General features: G+C 39.6%; 1 protein-coding gene across 1 annotated transcript in view; it reads right to left on the bottom strand.

Moving 5' to 3' along the window:
• LOC140227364 (uncharacterized) overlaps positions 1 to 22,746 on the bottom strand; it is a 69,233-nt gene that overhangs the window by 9,214 nt on the left and 37,273 nt on the right. The window contains exons 5-6 of the mRNA XM_072307776.1: positions 10,960 to 11,106; positions 1,527 to 1,594 (exon numbers count right to left, since the gene is read on the bottom strand). Of these exons, the coding sequence (XP_072163877.1) occupies positions 1,527 to 1,594; positions 10,960 to 11,106 (215 nt within the window). The remainder of the gene's footprint in view (positions 1 to 1,526; positions 1,595 to 10,959; positions 11,107 to 22,746) is intronic.

The raw sequence follows: 22,746 nt of genomic DNA on the forward strand, positions 1-22,746 counted from the left end.
CAAAAACAAAGAAACAAAAACAAAGGCTAGCTGATCAGAGGGGACACTTTTTTCCTCGGGCTGCCACAATCTCCCGCGACACCTCTTCTGCTATGCATCGAGTTATGTTGAGTGCGAGGCAACAGCGATAGAAGCCACACCTTTCTAAACTCTCCTTCCGATGACGATCGCTCGGGGACGTCGGCCGCGAAACTATCGCCGGGACTCCCCCCCGTCGAGCTATCGTCTCCATTTCGCCCGTACGCGGCAGCCCCGATTGGCGAGTCGGTTGGATTGGATTTCAATCAATCCATCATGGTGTGTAGACCCCGTTCGTTCAACCCGATGTTCTAATCACCTTCCTAACAGCTTCCTGTTTGCCTGGGCCCTATATTTAGAGGCGGCCTCGCTCAATTTGTTTCCCATGATCGAACCCCTCTACGCAGCTCATCCCGTGATGCGACCCCATTTACAGCATCCCAACCAAATGCACGTCGTATATCTCTGTGACGGGCATTTCTGGGCGATTCCAAAGTTGTCAGCAATTGTTATGAATAAATCATGCAGTGAGTTCATATCTCCCTCAGACGAAGATATCCCTGGTTCCCAGCGAAGACCTCGTACGTCTCTACTAACTCTCGACTCTGCACGCAGATCAATAATGATTCTAAAATTAATTCCTTGCCGAGCCATAGTCACATTCTGGAGCATCATGACTAAAGTCGCCTTCTGAGTTATTTGCCAAACTAAAGCTTAGAATTGATATTTTGAAGAGATAAAAGAATATATGGATACTTTGACAACCTGTCGCTCATCATAACAACTTTACTCAAGAGAAGCTCCTCTCTAAAAATGTTTAGCAAAAAGATGGGTTTGTAGGCCTACTTTTTGCCATACATTATTTTGTCAAGTCAAATACGCCACCTTTGTCCTACCCATTGGAATGTATCATTTTGTTAATCAGAAATATTTGCCATTAAAGCCACTAGAACATAGAAAATAATATGAATTTACGGGGTAGTTTAAATCAAACTTCAAGAAAGTTCCTTGCTATGTAACAAGTATAGGGTATCACTGGCAAGGTTTTATTTTTCTCTGTCTGAAGATGGCGGACTTACTCTAAAATGTTTGGAAATGGCGCTTAGCCCATTGTGCAATCAAACTCTTCATAAATATGTGTACATTGCCTTTGATCGTGATTCTTTGTTGAATTTTCACACTTTATATGAAATAGATATATCATACATATTATAAAAAAGTTGCACCTAAGGTTTAACCTCCCGTGACAAAATTTGACAACGCGCAAAAGCATATGTTTCTACATGTAGCAGGCGGTCGAATTTTGGACGGCATTATGGTCGAAATGTGGGCAGGTCGCTTTAATTCTCATAATTCTATCTTTTGATAATAATGGCTTATAAATTATCGTCTACTGATAACAAACCCCGTTATAACATATCATTTTCCCCCATTTTTTTTTCACGTGACATGATAAAGAAAGCATATTTGAGTTGTCATTGTGAAATAAGGTGGATAAGAGTAATTACCTTCTTGCCATTCCGTTGTCTCTGAAGCCCTTTGCGAACGGATTGTGGTCGATCTTTAGTTGAGTAATCTGTATGTAACAATCAAACAAACGAATATGCAAATCTTGGTTAGTCATATTGATAATCACACCTGCCACATAGGCTCGAATTTACGAAGGTGGTTTAACTTAGACCATGGGACAAATTTAGACAATGCTCCACAATAAGCGCGCAATTGGCGTAACTTTGACATGCGCGTATCAATGCGACTTTGTAACTGGACGTCTGTTGGCTTACGAAATCTGTCAATCGTATTTGAAACACGCAGAAGAGATTTGCATAAACCATGATTTAGATGTAAACCACCTTCGTGAATTCGGGCCATTGTGTATCACTTATCATGACGGAGCAGAAAAACAATACAAAAAAAAAATAGCACACATACCACCAGCCAAATTGAAGAAACTAATCAAGAATTGATAATTAAAAAAAAAGTGTTTTTGTTAAGATGATATTGAAATACATTCATACCAAACGTACCTACTCAGTGTGAAAATTCTTCTTCTTCCTCTAGTCAAGTCTGCCTCCTTCAATTAACTGAAGATTCTTGCAGACTGTGTTTGTTCCATGAATATCCCTATATACATTTAATTGTTAATCTTATTGGTATCTTGGTATGGCACGCAATAAGAATAAGGTTCTGTTCCTTTGACTCTGTAAGGCATAGTACAAAGAAGGGCAATTCAGAGTTGGATAATAATTATAATGTATCAGAGAACTTTTTGATGAATGAAATTAGTAAAGGAAGTAAGGAACTGATGGGCGATGTGCCATAGTCAATATATGTATAGCACACACACACACATACGCACACACACATATATATATATATATATATATATATATATATATATATATATATATATATATATATATATATATATATATATATATATATATATATATATATATATATATATATATATATATATACATATATATATATATATATATATATATATATATATATATATATATATATATATAATAATAATAATAATAAATATATTTGATATACATCACATCACTAAAATAAACAGGCGGTGAAACAATTTATGTGACCACAAATCAGTTTCAAACAAAGAACCTCACGATGGTCAATATCAAAGGGGGGGGGGGGAAGAAAGACAGAGAGAACGAAAGGGGAAAGGGGGAAGGGAAGGGGGGGGGGGGAGAAGGAGAGATAAACAATCTGGCTGCCCCCAATGCTCCCATATGTCCATCTAATAGTAATAGTCATGATAGTGCAATAGCGCATCCGAGTGAGGTGGACCAAGGCAGCCGGTATCATCAGCAGACTCGGCAGACCGGTTCCGCAACGAGACGCCGAGTGTCGGAAGGGAAGGTTCGACGAAAGACGCGTTCTTACCACGGGATGGATTGTATGGGAAAATCTATTTCTGGGACGATTAGGCTGATAGCACTGACCAATGGAGGGGAACCGGGCGGGAACGTATCGTGATAGTTTTAGTGAGAGAATGCCAGAGATATCATCAGTGGACATAAAGAATGATAGAAAGAGAGAGAGAAAGAGATAAGGGGAGGGGAAGGGGTTAAAAACGGTGTAGACATAGAGGGATGAGGAGAGAAGAGAGAGATATTTAGTAGGAGAGTCATAGGAAAGAGAGAGAAATATATGAGTGAGAGAGAAATAGAAAGATAAAAGAGAGAATGGTGAGAGATGGTAGAAGCGTGATAGATGCTGGAGGTATAGAATGTGAAGGAAATGTGAGTGTAGAGAAAGAGTGTAGGGGAAAGAAGGATAAGGAGAGAGGAAAAAAAGAGAGAAAGATATATATATATATATATATATATATATATATATATATATATATATATAATGTGTGTGTGTGTGTGTGTGTGTGTGTGTGTGTGTGTAAACTCAAACATCTTAAACACTTATGATATACTCTTGCATTATTACATGTTATGGTTATCACACCAACAAATCTTTCACACTATACAATAAGCATACACATGTATAGGCCTACTCTGACATTTTATAGTATGCAATTTATAGGCCTCTACGTAATAATGTATATGTATATACCAAAAATATACGTTTGAAATAAACGTGTTTTCATTGCAAAAAAAAAAAATGCAGTTTCAAACTGAAAGATGAATTGCTTTATTATCGACAAAATGATAAAATATGTCCCATTTTCCCCACTATTCTTAATTTTGCACAATGTACTGTCTAATAAAATCAACAGGAGTACAACATGCTGGAATATTTTACCAATAACCTCTTCTTAAAGCTGAAACAGCTATACTCTTACCAGTCTACGTATACCTTGGCAAGTCCAAAAACAAAAACTGTAAAATGTGTTCAATCATATAATAGGAGGAATTATGAATTTTAGCCAAAGATGATAATTATCACTTCTTTTCATTGTTTGCTCCGTTATCCTTGTTCTCGAGACATTGTTGATTGAGGCAATTTTGAATAATTTCGTGTTGCTATTTTCATTGTCGGTTGTAAGCGGATGCCTGGAAACAACGTTACAGTTTTTGGTTCCAGCCACACTTTCTCCGCTTGATTTTTTTTTCTCAGCAAACAGTCTGAGCCGTGTGACCTCACTTAATCAACCAGTTAATTACGCTTTGCTTTTGCTCCTTCCACGAAATTATCTGACGCATAATGAGCTCTGAAATTGGGAATAGTGAATCTTCCTCTTTTATTCAGTCCTGCATTTTTCTTGTTTTTGTTTTCTTCCTTCTCGGGAGGCAGAGAGGGTCCAAAAGCAGCGGAGCTTTCTTGCGACGTGCTCTAGGGAGCTGGGATTAGCCGAGTCTCAATTAACGTGTATTTAATATTCATAACTTGAGGCTAGCGGCCAACAGAGCGACGATAACGGTCCTGAAGCGGTAGTCGGTGTGCAGTCGGGTTGAACGAAGCGCGGGCTGCTCGGCCGCACGTCATGAAGGGTTCTCCCCCCTTCTCGGTTTTGTGAGGAATTGCCCGCCGCGTTCGGCTAGGCGAAGCAATGTCGCGTGACTGGCCCCATGTTTTTCAGCGAGGATTGCGATGTTCTGGGGCGTAATTATTTCGATTTTGGCGAGGGACTTGACCATTCTATTTACGCTCGCTCCAGTCCCGCGGGAATGCAGGGGCCCCCCTCAGGTCCCTGAAGTCTTCGCGCTGGAAACGATATGCATAGCGTAGTTCCCAATCAGCCGAGTCTGGCTTCTTTAAGGTTTAATTTCCATGCTTTCTGCACACGGATGGAGTGTGCAGCCTTCTGTAAAACTCAACTCTCTCTTCGGCTTAGATCCTTTTTGGCGGGAAACCTTCGCAATAGATTCCTGTATGTTTTAATGATAACCGATGCGTGGCGCGGTATCAATTACCAAAACCCTCTCTGAAAATTCTGACGCTGGCGAACGTGGGTATGGAAATAATGGGCTATTTCGGCAAAGTTTATATAGAATTTGATGGGCTGTAAAATGCTGCCGAACTCTTTCTGAGCGCAAAAAAGTGCACAGCGGGGTAAACGGTTATCACAGACATTTCCTGTCCCACGAAATGAAGGAGTGTAGAGTTATAGGACCTACTGTCACGTGGGAGAATGATGTAAATAATGTGAAGTTCAAGAATATGTCTTTTTGGGGGGAAATTGAAGAAGACGAACAAGGCTTTGAAAAGACTACATTTCACTTTGAGTGTACCGTAAACGTCAACAATTTGTACAGCTAAAAGAAAGAGATCGCAGCATATTACATCAATACAATACGGGGCTCTCTAACCCAGAACTACATTAGCACTTTCTTTCACTTATTTCTATGGACGATTGTGATTTTTTTTTTTGTATGAAGCCGTTACCATGACAATGATAGCTTCATTTGTCGTCATGATGACGATGGTTGTGATAAAACGAATGATTATCATGACAATGACAAAATGAACAAAATTAAAGCTGATGATGCTGCTCTTGATGATATTGAAGGCCACGATGATGTTAAAGATTTTCATGTCAAATCACCAATAAAGATCTCTAGGATGATGATAATGATGATAGTATCTAAGGAGAAGGATGATGATAATGATGATAGCATCTAAGGAGAAAAAGTTGTGATAGTGATCTTTTCGAACTGCAGCGAGAAATACAGTAAGCGTTATCTAGCAGCTCCCTAAATGACATGATATACACGGCAGTTGAGCGCACGGTATATACACAACGTGGAAGATTAATGGATACTTTAGCAACCATGTTGTTGCTCAGGAGCAAATGACTCTTCGGAGGGTTAGTTAGGGAGGTACCCTCCTCGCGCCGACGATTGAAAAGATGAACAACGCGTGCTCCTCGTTTGTTCTGATCTCTGACAGAAAATGATATGATTTCTGGGGCAGGTCAGTCCAAGCAAGACCCCCCAGGAGAGGGTGCCAATGCTGGCTAATGGCAGAAACGCGTGCTTAGCAGTTACTGCTCCACATGTATATGGTTCTACCACTGCCGAGTGATGTTGTTTCCATAGTAACGACGACAGATAGTTGTGATACAGATCCCTCATCCATCCCTTGTATATTGATAGATGCCTCTAATAGAGGAACAAAAACTCCCAATAACCAAACAATAAGTGAATTGATTAACCCATACAGGCCGTTACTATATTAAAAAAGTTATCATCCTACTTCGTCTGCGTTCTGTAAAGAATTAAAACTTTTTCTAACTTGACCAGTTTTTAAGGAGATTTTTTCCCCTGAGGGACTAGAGTTTACTGGCTAAGCTTTTGAGCAGTCCCCTCTATTTCCAAAAGCCCACCTATTCATTAATCACTTATACAAGGTTAATGAATTCCATATGAATTGATCTTAATGTTATGACATTATCATAATAATTCCAGATGTCAATATTTGAAATATTTTTTATCATAAATTGTAATCATGTTGCGTTTATGATTTCATTTTCAGGATATTAAAGGTAAATCAAAAGATTTGAAACAAAATTAATGTCATTTCTTTTTATATATCTCTCATTGTGTCACGAACAGTTTTTTTTCTAAATGCACAGTTTAAGATGGAATGTGGATAAATAGCGAGAACAGGAATTCTTATTCATGTCACCTTTGATGAAAACAATGATCCAATTACCAGCATGTAAATCTTAGAATAAATGAGGTCGGTCAACCTCCACCGACCCCCCCCCCCCCCAGCATACAAACCAAGACGTCCTAATGACGACAACTTTATAAACATGTATAAAGTACACAACTGACGAGATGAAATAATTTTAATGTTACCAGAAATGCATTAGTTCGCAGTATAGTTGGAACAATGGGAATTAGAAGCAATTTACTGATGCAAGCAACCAAAATTCTTTTTTTTTTTTTTGGGGGGGGGGGGGGTATCCAGCATCTGATCCAGTTAACTCAAATAAAGCTGGTATCTTAAACCCCCAAACATACTGTGCACGACAGGAGTAGTAGTGGTAGCAAAAGGCTTTGTAGGATCATCCTGAAATGCTGAAATATTTAATTTTCTTTCTTTTTTCATGTTCGAATTGCAAATAACAAAAACAATATGGATGTTACAGTGCCTTTGACTAATCTCCCTGAAAGTATTTTGATTATCTGTATTTTCGTCTGTGATATACTGTAGCTGTTTCGTGTGTCATTTTCTGTATAAATGACTGTTTGTATACGCATTTTGTGTATCTGCATATTTTTTCTGAATATTTTATTGTATTAATAATATGCTTTTATGAAGAGAATAAAGAGTGTGCTGATACTGTACTGATGACAATGTACAACTTGTCAAAAGATCAATGCTCTTAAAGTCGTCTTTCCGCATCGACGTAAGGGAAGACTGTCCCCTTAAAGTGATTGTTTTGTTTTTGTTGTTGTTGTCGTTGTCTTTGTTTTGTTTTGTTTTGTGTGTGTGTGTGTGTGTGTGTTTTTTTTTGTTTTTTTTTGGGGGGGGGGGGTTATGGCATATGCCAGACCAAAAGTTTGCCAGTTACACGTAATTATGTTTTTTTCTTTTTTTTAATGACTATAAGTTAAGTGTGGCGCGTCAATAAATGTAGTATTATCTTTATTAGTCGGAGTCAGTCAAGTGATAATCATGTAATGACATCCGCATACAATACATGTCGTGTTCTCAAACGCGCTTGTTTAAATTCTGTTGAAAGAGAAAAATGGTTCAAGATGCTTGAGAATAGTAACTGACAGGGACAATTTTAAATATTACTATCAAAGTCACTTACATAATAGTAAACAAGAAATGAGTTTCTTGCATCTTTAAGAGTATTTAGACCCCTACATATTTCAGAGGAATGAAGAATAGTGTGCGATTACAGCTGATCAGATCTTTTATTCTTTTAAACAACGAAATCGTGTGTTTGGCATTGGTATAGGGTGAAGCCTTGTCTTGCTGTTTCCCTGCAGAGAGAAGTGCGCGGATGGATATTTTGGGAATGAAAAAAATAGGTCCGATTACGCCGTCTCTTTATATCAGTGTTAATATTGCCAAGGAGAAGTAATTATTTTAATCAAGTAGTTAAATGTTGACTGGGTTGGCTGCAAATAATGTCATCTAACGTAAGAGAAAATGCTTGTCACCTATTAATTGCGATTAATAGGTGCGGGTGGGCCTTCGGCCGGAGCAGTTTCTAATCCGCTGCACATATTTGAATTGAAGAAATTGAGAAGCGGGGTAAATATACAGAAGGGTCGAGAACAACCGATGTGTAATTATTTTCCGTCTTGGAAGCAAGCCGCTATTAAAAAGTGATTTTGACGGGTAGCGCGGGGCTGTACAACTGGTTGCGGCGTTCAACTTGAGTAAACTACGCGTGTTCGCTCTCGACTCGCGCAAGATCAGATGAAAACCTAGACTCCATGTAATATGCAGGGCCGCGTCTGGGCACACATTGCCATTGTTCGCGTCAGTTTACGGATAACATGACGCGCTTATCTGTGGCCAAAGTTGCGAGAACCGCGGCGAGAAGATGAATTTGAGAATGTATACCCATGTTCAGTTTGTATCAGTGCTATTGGCAGCATTACGGCAGAGTTTACGGGGCGCTTAGAGCGCGCTCGCGCTGGCGTGCGCTTCTGCGAGTCGCCGGCGGGCAGCGCACGTGCTCGCGTTTACACAACCGCGTAGAGTCTGATGCAAAGGCAAACAGCGCGCTGGGGCGAAGAATTAACGGTCCATTACAGTAGTGCCACTCACTTCATCAATTTGCCCGTTAGATTCCACTGATGAGACTTTCATCGCGAAATCATGGGACGCGAAATGGGCGCCGCGAATCCGGTAACCAAGCTGCAAAAATAGCGGCGCGCGCGGGCTCTACCACGGAGAAGAGGATGGGAGGGAGGCGAGTTTTGTGCGGACAAGAAGACGACAAGAAACAGGGGGAAGAAACTTGGTTGTGTCCCACCACAGCGCCCGAAGGAAGACCGAGCTAGAGCGAAGAGTTTGTGCTCGGCTTAAGTATAAGGGGACAGGGGGGTAGCTGGGGCGAGAAAGTATGTTAAGGAGGGGGGAATGTTGGTTAATTGTTTGGAGCGAACGCATTAACAGTTCCTCGCCTGATGGACAAACACGAAGCGCCCGCTGACAATTAGGGAGAAGAATGAATGCAAAGCTAGCGAGAGGTGGTTGGAGTATGCTAAGAAAACAGGAAAAACATGCAGCAGAAACAATACGTACAATGTCCTCTTAACACCCGACGGGCGAAAAGAACAAAGAACTTGCTCACTTTTTTCCATGCAGACACATAGTAAAGGTAGTACAATTTGATGCCATGCTGGACGAACATTTCACAGTGTACCCCTCCCCCCCCCCCATGTGACGTTTATTTCTTCTAATTACAAACTTAATCCCACGAATGGTAATTAAGGGGGCGGTTTAAGGAACGTCAGAGTAGCTGCAGGTCTATATGAAACCGGAAATTAATAAATGAATCGATTGATGGTATATGCACTACAGAATCGGGTGTGGGTTCGCCATAGGGCCAAGATGAGATCAAAACTCTTTGTGCTACAGTGGTCTGTTTTAAAAGCAGCCCAGGTGAATTTGGTTCCCAACGCTTTTGTTTACACGAGACAATAATATTGCTCCTGTTGTTGACTTTTTGACATTCAGTGTCTCCGCGATACCAATTGTAGATTGTAGCTATACTAATTGTAGATACCAACCGCTATGTTTGTAACAATATGATTGCATGATGAGGTGGATGTAAGGTATGCCAATTACACAAAATAGTTATGATTGTGGGCGAGCGTATTGCTATCTTTCCAGAGCCTCCTCTATGGTAGACTGGTCCTGTGTTGTTGAACAATAACAATGACAAAAAGCCCACGTCTTTTCCACTTTTGATATCATGAACATCTATTAAAGAATTCAAAAGTTCTGCCATCCATTCATCTGTCTGTTGCGAATGACATTGATTTCAAGGAGAGTTGCGAATATTATATTGCACAGCGTAGGTCTGAATGTAAAATGATTCTTCTCACATGCATTGTAAATTTTACCTGATTTCCGTCTATCGACAAAAATAATTTTACGAAGTTGGGATAATCTGAAAGATTTACAGAGTTTTAATCTTCTACAAGTCTTGCTCTCGTATTTTTTTTTCACTAGTGTAATGTGTGAGTTCTTCTTGTTGTTTTCCAGGGTTGTTCTTTCATATTTTATGGATTCATATTTTATGACGGTCTATCGATTCCCAAGCCCCTCTATGAACAGCTTAATGATAGATTACGCAGTGCAAGCACGCGCTCTATCTCTCTTGGCTGTCACTGGCTACAGCTTTTAACCCACTGCTGTTCGTTTATAGGCCTTCGTTAATTCTCTAAGAAAAATCGTTATTACCATTAGATTATAATAATCTAATTCAATATTAAAGCATCCCTGTAACATTACATTATCGATCCATTCGATGGTAATGTAATTTTTTTTTTGTATGTTGTTAAGATGTATCCATAGTAAACAAGTGACAAAACAAAATCTCCATAGTAGAATTATTTTTATACATAACTTGGACAAAATTAGAAATGGAATGGGCTGGAATGAAATGAAATAAAATGAAATGCAATGCAATGCAATGCAATGCAATGCAATGCAATGATATGATATGATATATGATGTGAAATGATATGATATGATATGATATGAAATGATATGAAATGAAATGAAATGAAATGAAATGATATGATATGAAATGAAATGAAATGAAATGAAATGAAATGAAATGAAATGAAATGAAATGAAATAAAATAAAATGAAATGAAATGAAATGAAATGAATTGCAATGAATTGAAATGAAATGAAATGAAATGAATTGAAATGAAATGAAATGAAATGAAATGAATTGAAATGAAATGAAATGAAATGAAATGAAATGAAATGAAATGAATTGAAATGAACTGAAATGAATAGCTCTACCTTTTCATTCTGATAGGCGGTGACGGCGATGAAGACTGTTTCCGGGAAGGCAAAGGTCACGAAGCTATTCCATCGAAGGCTGAACACGTCATTAGCTTGGACGATGTGAAATCGAGGCTGGTACTTGTGCATGGAATTCAGGATGATCTGTTGCGAAATGAAATAGTTGTTCAATAAGATTTATCCATCACTGAATAACGAAAAAGTTTACAGTGACGCGTAGTCCTTTTGAAATATCACCTTTATCCCTCATCAAAAGAAAAAGAAAAAGAAACAATCTTTCATCTTTTATAAAAGAGAGTTAAGTCAAGCAAAGATTATCATCTGCAAGACTCGTCGAAAGCTCAAAAGATATACTAAAAGTACCATAAAAAAACTAACATTCTCCCAGAAATTCCTTAATTGGGAGGCGCCTTTACGAAATTAAAGGGGGCGCATGCACCCCATTTTTTCTTTTTGTTTCTTTTGTTTTGACAAAAAAAAAATTAAAGAGGGGGCGCCCCCTCCCCCCATCGTTCCCTACACATTTATGTACACGTTAACAAAAAAAAAAATAGATAAATGTACTCAAACATATGACACACAACACCATTACAAAAAAAAAAAAAAAAACACACACATTAACAACAAACACTGGAATTTGGGAGCTTAAATGGTTGAAGCTGTATACTGCTTCGAAAAATGTCTAACAAAAATGACTGAAGCCCTTATAATGTGATGATTAAATTCAGATATAAGGATTGGAGTTGATGTGATAATTTATTGAGCGATTGAACTACATTTTTGCAGATCGTACAAAATTGTTCAGTATTTACAAAACGTACAACTGTCAAATTGTTGATATGAACAAATACACATACATATATACAGATGATATTATATATACATCAATATAGAAAGAGATGTAGGCCTATTATGAGACTATACTATACTATACTGAGAGTGGAAATGAATTGACTTCAAATGCTAGTAACTTCAAAAGGAAGGGGTAGGGGAGGAAGAACTAGATTAGACCAGAGGTCCAGAATAATAGTGACTTGTGGTGTCCTACTTTTGTTTGTAATTTCACGATGAAAAAAAAAAAGATACGCAGACTTCTTTCATCTTTGTACAAACAAGAAAATAAAATGAAGTTAATATTTGCAGCATATTAAACTTCCACGTAATGCTTCCAATTCGAAGTCACGTCCCCATCTTTTTATTGTTGATTGAAGCTTTATATATCTTTTCGTATTGAAACAGTAACCAAATTTTCATGGTCATCGTATTATATCCACTCTATTTCCAGTTTACCATTCTTCCAAAAGTGGGTAGCAAGATGTTGATTCTTCTCGACTGCAATGAAAACAGCCAGTATCCAGCTATTTAAACAACGCTTCTTTATGAAAGAAAGAAAATCGCCGACCTTCGAACAGCGGGAGACAGCGATTTCGTGATAGCTCTATCATGATGAATGCTTAACACAATACACAACACACACACACGCATATACAACAAACGCCAAATATCAATTCCTTTGGAACAAATTAAGTTGATCATAGATTGTTTAAGAGAGAGAGAGAGAGAGAGAGAGAGGAGGGAGGTAGAAAAGCAAAGAAATGGCTGAGGGGAAAAACGGCCAAGGATAGAAAAAAACAAAAGAGTGGCGAAGCAAACACATGGCGAAAGATTGGTGGGTGGATTTTTCCGTCTCACTTGGTCCGAATAATGCGTTGGATTCAACAGGTGTCGCAGGCAGCAAATTGATCAATGTATGGGACTACGGGAATCGAAGAGACAGGCGCCAAGATGGTCTAGCACCGCGGTCCCTGGCCAGACTTGTGGGAAAGTATCGTGCGTCACACAGAAGGTACCGTCTAAACAATCACAACTACAATTCAAAATAATTTCACCCGAACAAAAGGTGTGGAATATAACGACATACCGATATATTGATGTGTGTTTTTCTTGCATCTAGTGAGTAAAACGGCACACCATTTATTATCTTCATATCTTTAACTGACATCCCGGTTCGCCTGTTTTCTTTGTAAGGTCGAGCTTGGTTGTACATATTTTGTATATATTAATTTGTCGTATCGTCTTAGTAAACTTCATTGTATGATGGGTATGCCTGTGAAAGGTTTGCCTATGAACAGTTTAAAGAAATTAATTAACTTTGCATACGTGATCGTGTGTGATTGATGTTAATGTGTGTATGTGCGAGTGTGGGTGTGTATGTGCGCGCGCACGTAAGGATATCGCTCAATTAATGTGTACGTCCACATACGCACACACACACACACATACACGCACACACACGCATCAATCACGCACATGTGTGTGTGTCTGAATTTGTGTCTGAGCGTGTTTCTCTGTGTGTGTGTGTTTGTGTACAATCGCTGCGTGATAGCGAAGCTCGGTTGTGAAACTTTGCTCTCAAGGCTGCCTGAGACGAGGTGACGACAAGTTTTGTCACGCAATGCCCGTTCGTTCTCTCGCCACATTACACTCCCCTCTCAAAATGGCAGCGTGTTAATATACTGGCAAATTTCGCGGAGTTGGATGCCGAGGTGTTTGGGCCGAGCGTCACATTTTGAAGCCGAGGTGCTTGCTCCGCGATTGATAATTCTGCAGTCATTTCTTGAAGTGACACGTCACTTCAGCCCACGTGATAGAAAATGACTTCTCGCGCCTTATGCGTGAATAAGGGAATAAATAGACAATCAGGACGCAAGTGTTTGTTATTGTTAGCGGCGACAGCTGATTATAAGGTCTGAACGTTTAACCTGCCTGATGATAGAGCATGAATATGAAGATATATCTTAAATACATGATTATTGTTCCTATGTTACTTGGTGTTATATATGATCTTTTTGCTCAGTTGGTGATTTCAATGGCTTTTGTGCTTCACAGTAGCAGCCATGTGCAAATGAAATATTTGTTGTTGAAATGATTGTCATCATGTTTTTGATATTATACAAATTTATGCTGTTATGGACTGAGATTTGCTTTAGTTAATCTAATGAAAAAAAGCCCCGTGCTGAGTGTGTTGTTTTATTGACTGAGATTCAGCTGCTCTGTGATTCGTAATGAGCGTTTAGCAGTTCGTTCATACGGGGCGAGGAAAGTGATCCTAACACGTTCGGGTTTTGTTTTACTTCAAGTCTGAGCAGCGCTGAACAGCGGGAATCAAACCACACCGGGTCGAATCGAAAAGATTATCAGTCTGTCTCCAGTCATCCCACAGAGCTGCCGTCGTACCGTAAGAGCGATCTCTCTCCCTTGCTCTCTCTATCAGAAGCACGCCTTTTGAATCGCCCTCACGCCATTACAAATCTTTAAAGCAAAGACACAAACTGCTGCCATCGCAGAGAGGAGGAGAGTGGTTGGAGAGAGCGGCGAGACTCTTTCAGACAACTTCTCTTTAAGCCCCTTGGTGTGAGATGAGCACAAATCGTATTGGTCTGAGCTGCAAATGGCGCCTCCTAGAAGTCGACGCACAAACACTTGACTTCCGGTTTAGAGCGCGGGAAAACGAGCTTTCTGCCACGTGCACAATGACCCCCCGTGACCAAGACACCTGTAGCTGTCACAGAAAGCTGCAAACTTTTTTTTTTTACCACGCCTGTATCTCCAAGTATATTCTTTACTGTCAAGTACTCAAACGCGTGCTTCATATTAATCATAACAATGTCAACAAATTTAATTTCGACATCATGAATTCTTTCTTTGTTTATTTTATAGTCCTTATTCTGCTGAGACGATTGATAAAATAATGTAGGTTTCAAATGATGTGTGGAAAAAATAGATTATCGTACTGTGATGATAGCAAAGTTCTTACAATATTGAAAGAAAAGTTGAAGTGTTGATCGTTCCGGAAAATTCCAGTCCTGATTACTTAAGAACAATGCTCCATAGCATTACTTTCTACACTGAAAGCTGTACATTTAAGAGACATCATAAAAAATAGATTTACTTATTATCACTAATCAATACTTGATTTGGTTTCCGCAATGGAGGTAAGCTGCATTTCATGATGACTATTTTTGATTATCGGGAGAAATAAACGCGCGACATGAGGAACAGAGTGACTCCACAAATGAATAGGATGACTAGGTTCTCAGATCTCCAAATGGGGAATGTGGCTTGACTAAGAACAGAAAAGCTATGGTAGGTCAAACAAGAGTACGGTATTTCATTGTGTAAGCAAAGAAACAAATATGAAAAACATGCCTAAGCGACTTATAGATATATTGATATATTCATATACGCTATACCTGCAACATGTATTATGCATGTGTACAATGATAATGAGGAAACAATAAATCAAATCAAATCAAGTCAAATGTTGAGAGGAATGACGTTAGGATGTTTGAAAGTGATAACGATAATTAGCAGTCGTTTGTTCCCCGGAGTCCTAAATCTTCAATTATTGTATCGTTTTAAAACTTTACCTTGAGCAAACGAACTTAATCCGGCTGTACAGCTGCCCAATCACTATACCAGTTGGACGAGCTAAGTTATTCATTATAATTGCTTGCTGCGAAGAAATTCAAAATGTATTCAACGTTGACTGAGCTCTTGCCACTTCCGACACTCTCGCATTGAAGAAATGCAAGCGTATAATCAGGCAATCTTTTAATGCACGATGAAAACTCCATTACAATGACTGTTAACTATTAAAGATTTTGATAATATCTACTGCCTGCTTTAACACAATAGACAAAGTTGCGATTCGCTCAAATCATCAGTCGGAAAAGAATACGGTTAATGACTAACAGCCTCTATAGATCATTTTAAAGTAAATCACACATACACACTTACAATTGAACGATTTCATTTACTTTACATCTGTAGGGCGATCGAGATCGAATAAGCCCAGGCTTTATCGCAGGTTGAGAGAAATATTGAGATACATCCTCATATCAACAAATATAGTAGAAAAACTGTTGGGCTTAAAGCGAGGTTCTGGAAAATTATCTCGTGTTCATAGAGAAGCTCCTGCAAACTAATACTGTCATCCATGAACAAAAATCTCTCCTAATATTTTGTCTTTCAGTTTTCCGCCAGGGTAAGTATAGCCGCGATTCGGCACTATATCCATTTCCGCACACCGCGCTGCGCACGCCAAATTAGGTTGCTGAAAAACAACGTCCTATTCACAGGCTTTGATTGCGAGTGTGACGCTGTCTAACAATAAGGGAAAAGAAAATCGATGTCCCCCTTCAAATGTTTATCATTATTATTTCATATAGCAAAGATCATTTTCGTCTACACACCCTTTTCAGGCAGTGTTGTATAGCTATGGCGCTCGCCAATCTGACACAAGCGGGATATCAACGGCCTTAATGCTTTGATATCGGCCGGCTGTTTGTTTCTTGGCGTGAGGACACCCTGGCTATACCGGAAGCAGGAAAGACCGCGCCGGTTTTCAGCAAGTTACGATGCCTTTTCATGGCTCTTGTCCCATGCAAGGGCTTCCCATTGCAGCCGACGGTCTTTCACAGACAAAACCAACATCCTCTGTGTTCGACACCGATTTCCTTCTTTCTTTTCTCCCCCCTTCTTAGAATATTCCACCATGCTTCAATAACGCTGAAGAGCATCCACGCCGTGAGTCTGTTTTTCTAGCAGTTAAAGTAGGTCAATATCGCTGAAATTTGGACAAATAAGAAGAACAGACAAAAAACAGAGTATTCGATCTCTCTTCACCATTGATATATAATGCGATATACAAAAGCAGAGACGCTTTCGCTGCAAGGGGATTCAAAGTTGAATTCATAGTTGACTTTTTATGAGATGTAAAGAAAATTATTAATCATTACTGAGTAGTATACTGTCTTAACAAAACACAATAATATGGTCACTTTTCCATCGCTTTATCATGAAATCGCATGATTTTATTGATGCATTCCGCTTGGAGAGTTAGAATCATAACATGAATTTGGGAAAGACATGTGATCAAGACTCAATCACCAGACACTAAAAATCGCTCTTGCAGTTTCATATTAAGGCGATACAATTTGTCGTGTCATAATCTAAACAAGAGTAATACCTCAAAATTCTTTTTTGTATTCATCAGTCTATACCGAATTTGTTTGTGCTCACTAACGAGACAACGTAAAGAATACATTTCACTGGTGGTATTTCTTTATTTCTTGGAAGTTTACGCTACTTTTCTCATTGGCATTCATAGACCTATCAATTCTACAGTTATGATATGATATGATAATATGGTATGATATGATATGATATGATATGATATGTTATGAAATGATATGGTACGATATTATGATATGATATATGATATGATATGAAATGATGATATGATATAATATGATATGATTGATATGATATGATATGATATGATATGATATGATATTGTGAGATATACAAAATGATATATTGCCTTGAGAGTCTCTTGTTAAAACTATGAGCAGAGGTGGTTCCAAAATAGCACACTTGGAGGCACCGAGGCCCGTAATTTTCATCAGAAACTCAAAATTATGCGGAGTATCATTATTCGTTTTATATTTTGTATCAAAAGTTTTCCCAAAAGAAGAGAAAAAATGATGCGAGAAGTCGTGTGGCGGATGCAGTGTAGTGGATGGATCCTACAGTGACCATACAAAGCACATTGCGATGTCAGAATTGCTTTGTGATGTCACAGTTACTTTCTGTATTTTTACAAAGTGAAAATACGAAGCAGCGCGCAATGTCAGAATTGCTTGGTGATGTCATAATTGCTTTGTGACATACCATTGAAAGGCGTAGGAATGAATCAGAACTCCTTCCACCCCTACAAGTATGTGTGAAGTTATCGAGAAGTTAAGAATATACAGAGACTTTTATCTTCTTTTGAGTGACAGTTGTTCTCTTCGGAAACTGTGGACACCAGGTTTCAGGTTCTAATTGGCTACACCCACACAACAAACACACAATCAATAATACTTTGTTATAATAACACTATGAATTATGGTGTCTGCACACTGATGGTCATTGGCAATGATAGATGCGGTCAAAGCCACTCCATGTTCTTGCATTATGAGTCCGCTTCAAGCTAAATGAGACCTAGGTTTCAAACATGCAATTATAAACTTTTCTTTATTCATGCGAGTCATAATGTAAAGGACAAAAGCTGTGCTCCCACCCAGCCAGGTCTTTTTCAATTTTAGGCGGCTAAAAAATCTACAGACTACGTAGATGCACACACCAGGTGCGCTTGTGATTGTCTCGAAACACACACACTCACACACACAAATGTAAACTAGTTTTCAAATAAAAGACATATAAAAACATGAAACGATTGCACAAGCTACATGGAGGTGAGAACACCATGGGGCTTTAATATACACACGTGGCCGCGCGCACGCACGTACGCAAACTCGCACGCGCGCGCAGGCGGTTGAGGAGATAACGCGTCTTTCAAGGCTGGTTCTCCACACCAAATATCATGGAGGAAATAATGAATCTCATTCAATATCGAAAGCAAAGAGAATACAGTTCACACAGTGATAACAATGACTCAGTTTCAGGCGTAGCAATGATCATGATACGAATTGATTTTTTTCCTCTCTCTCAATGTCTCTCTCAAAGACTGAAGGAATTGTATCATCTACAGAAGAAGGCCACGCAAATATGCACTAGAGAGAGGAGCGAAAGAAACGCGCTCGGAGACAGAGGAGACGTGGATTAAATCCGCATTGCTGAGACGATTCGAGTCAAAAGTCAATTTCAAAAGGACATCTCGGTTTGCTAAAGGAAGTCCGTGATTAAATCTTACAGCGCTTTTTCAGCTGCCTCCCCGCGACTCTCGTTCGATATAGCAGCGAGTCGGCGGCTGAACCCGTGTATGTTGTCCTCCCGACGAAAATCACGTCTTTGTATGACGTTTTGTCCGCGTTTATGATTTCCTGCCTCGCTACAATAATACCACCCAGGCGGGTGCATTCTCTGAGTAATTTTAAGGTCACTTATCAATATTCTCATAATTTTTCGATCGAATATATTGTTTTCTTGTGATCATAATACCCCCTGCTCCCAGTTTAGACGTCTTTTTTTTTTCCTCTTCTTCAGTTCTTCTTACATAATCCCTGTCTAGAGCGGGGCTGAGATAGACGGGCGCGTGGACCGCTCCTGTGCTGCAGGTGCAAGACGTTACCGGCCCAGACAAACTTGCACGTGCATCACCCGTCATCCCCCCTCCCCCAAGTTCTCTTGAAAACAAGATTTTCGCCAAACCATGAATTCTATTGGATTTTGTGAACTATTTTGACAGGGAATCTCACATTTCAGGCCGCTGTTGTCTGCGCCAATCTTTATTTAAAAGAAATTAACAAGCAATAGTCAAGGCGCTTACGTGGCAACCTTGTCTGTACAATAATAGTAATACACGATTGTTACTGCTGATTCTTCATTGGAAGTGATGTTTCTTGTTATCATAACCTAGATATAAGGTATTCGTCATAATTATGTTGTGACGTCTCTGAGTTTTTAGCTGAAGTAGTTAGTGTGAAGATCGTTCATTTTATACATGGACAAATTGCAAGTTATTAGCGAAAATCAACGAATCAGTGCAAATTATCACATCAAGAAAGTCCAACCTATATGTTAACATAATATACAAGGAAATTACAGTCATGAACGGCAAAAATATATATACTGGACTCAAGCAAGCAATGATTCAATTTGTTTATATGTGATATTGACATTATATTATACATGTTACCTTTTGGTAATTGCTCTTCAATTGCGGTGATAATGCAAATTTGTAAATCATGGAATAAAACCGTATTCTTTTGTTTGTTAGTTGAAATCGCCATACAATGAAGAGAAGTTAATTATGTGTTCACGTTGGTTATAGGACTGCATTACGTTTCAAATAACTTTCGTGCATCTATGTATGTCTAAGTATTGACGTGCAAACAGACTGTCATAGAGATGATTATTTGATTTGATTTGATTTGATTTGATTCGAATTGATTTGATTTGATTTATTGGTTCCTGTATTATCATTGTACATGAACATACATGTACATGTGTTATACATACATTGTTGGTGCCATTTTGTTTTGTTTTGTTTTACCTTTATTTAGTGCTTAGATGTTTGATACATCCAGGGTCAGAGCATAACCAATGTAAAAATAACCTGTAGAAGTCATTGTCGTTCGAGAATAAAAAATTGACAATATCATACTCCTATGTATCCTCTGTTACTGCCCTTCGTGGTGAGCTAGTGTGTGCAATGTGTATAGGCCTACATGACTATATCAAAGGGGAGGGAAGGTATGCTAGGATATTGTTAATGTCTCTCTAATCTCTAATAATGAACTTCAAATAGATTTGTTTGTTTAAGTGCATGGCTTTGGCTGGAGGTACAGTGTGCAATAAATCAGAGCCCGGTTTAACGTCGTGCCGAGCCGAAATTTAATGACGAAACGGTCAAATTGCCGTCCCCCAGTCTTTGACACTTCCCAATATGTAAGATATCACCAGAGCTGTGAAAAGTTAACGGAGCCCAAGAGATGGACGCCAGCCAGGAGTACCGGAGAGAGGCCAGGGGGGCTTTGCCCAGCTCGGGAGGGTCGCACCGCTATGCCCCTGAGAGACGGGAGATTCTGCCAAACTTCACACTTCTAGCGGTATTCAGCGGGCTTCACGCGCGCTCTCTCGTAGGCCGTCGCCTCTCGTCGGGTTTGCGCAGGGAGCCGAGACGGAGGGAAGAAACTACGAGTCGGACAGGGGGATGCTGGCCGCCCGGTCCGGTCGGGATGAAGTAGGCAATACAAACCAGCTGTCAGGTGCGTGGACCACGGGCGTGAACGACCAGCGTGGAGGACCTGGCTACACAGCCCTAATTACGCACCCAACACCACGCCGCTTTTAGATTAACCAGGGATTAGGTGGAGATTAAACGGTGCTTGCTCTCTGTCCATCATCCACCCCTTTCCCCTTTCCGCATCCGGAGAGACTCTGACACAGGAGATGGAGAAGAGGCAACTCAGTAAACAAATCGACTCTTTCTTCTTCGTTCAAATAAACACAGCTCTACTCCATTCTGAATTTCATAGACTACCTTAATGAAGCAGTGGCTTGTAGAAAAACACTTTCATTGATATCATATTGAATTTGAAACGCTGCACAATTATGATCATAAGAAAAATCATGCTTGAAAAAATTGAAATAAAACCTTCCTAAAACTGCACATGTAAATCTCTCAGGAAAACGACAATGAAGGCTTATGTGTGAACAATATCATAATTTTCGAAATTCTCTGTGGAATACACCAGCTCAATAAAGCAAAGAAATTCCAGCATGAAGAAAGTACAAAAAATAGAGAGAGAGAGAGAAAAAAAACCCCGAGATAATATTATGTGGACACATATGAAATTATGAACCCATTTATAAAATATGACTCTTAGTTGGCGGCCTGACACCAGCCACACTTAGCTACAAAAACCCGCAGGTGCGTAAAGCGACGGTGACACAAAGCATCTTGTTAGGAGAGCTGTGAAAACGTATTTCCTCAACGACGAGGTGACACTCGACGATTCATTACACGCGACAATGATTCCGTGACACTGTTGCCACCAGAACTCGTCTTCATAATAAGGAGACTCTACCAATGAAGTATCCGGAAAATCTTCTAATTTTCGTTTTTGTTTGTGTTTTTGTTTGTGTCTTTTTAAGCCATACATTTTTTTTTTCAACTCAACAAGGTCGCCACGTCTACAGTCGATTTGAATACTTACTCCCAGACCCAAAGGCAGAAAGTTTTTTTTTCTGTTTTTTAGCTATGTCGTTTATAAAGTAAGCACTGTATGACTATTATTTTCCGTCATCAAAGAGCTGTATCGATCCACGATTGCACCCTGCAGAATTAGATACAACCGCAATCATTCGATATTTTTCCACCGAAATCAGTGTGAGAATTCCACTGCATACTGGACCTTAATACGTTAGTTGACGGACCCCCCCCCCCTCCCTTATTGATAGACCTAATTTAAAAGTCCGTATCGTTCACTTCCGGTGTGGTCGGGAACACGGGTTTGCTCAGCTAGCAGAGCGGCTGAATCCCGTAGAAAAACGTGTGATGTGGACAGGTGATGCTATACCGATATGTTGAGCTTCATTTCTGGTTAGCCTGCACGCTATAGTGTACGGACAGCGATACCACTGGAGCAATGAAATGATCGATAGCATTGCTGGTGCCATCGACCACCTTGTATCGCGTTATCTTCGTCTGCCCTATCATTACGGTCGTTTCAATAAGACCTTCGCAATTATGGTATCAGGTAGGCGACGTTTGGCCTTGACTTGAGACTATTATAGAATCAACTTTTCATGACTGGAGAAATCCTGGAAGAGGACCAGAAAAATACTTTAGTTATGTCGAGGGTATTAATGAATTGGTTTTCGTTTGTCGCTCGTAAATTCCATTTTCCCTCTCGCCTCATCTTAAACTCTCTGTTTGTTATTATGCAAGTGACCTCAAATTTGTTCACTGGACAGGCATGCGCCAGGGATTTAGAGAAGGGGTCCCTTTTCGTCGTATAAGTCAGGTCCATTTCACTAATTTTGTGTAATCTCTTTACTACCAAGCCAAGCCCGTATTGCACACTTAAGTGGCATTAGCATGCTCGACATGACGGATCTCATTTGTATCGATGCGATTTGTGTCCGCCTATCTGCGCGCCAAAATGGTGTGTGTGTTGTTAGCATGGATCAACCACGCACTGGGTAATACAGCGCGTGCACTACGCACAACCGTGCGCACCAGCCCGATTCGTCTTACAAATTTGTGTCCTT

Source organism: Diadema setosum, chromosome 4, assembly GCF_964275005.1.
Source record: "Diadema setosum chromosome 4, eeDiaSeto1, whole genome shotgun sequence".
Lineage (NCBI taxonomy): Eukaryota > Metazoa > Echinodermata > Echinoidea > Diadematoida > Diadematidae > Diadema > Diadema setosum.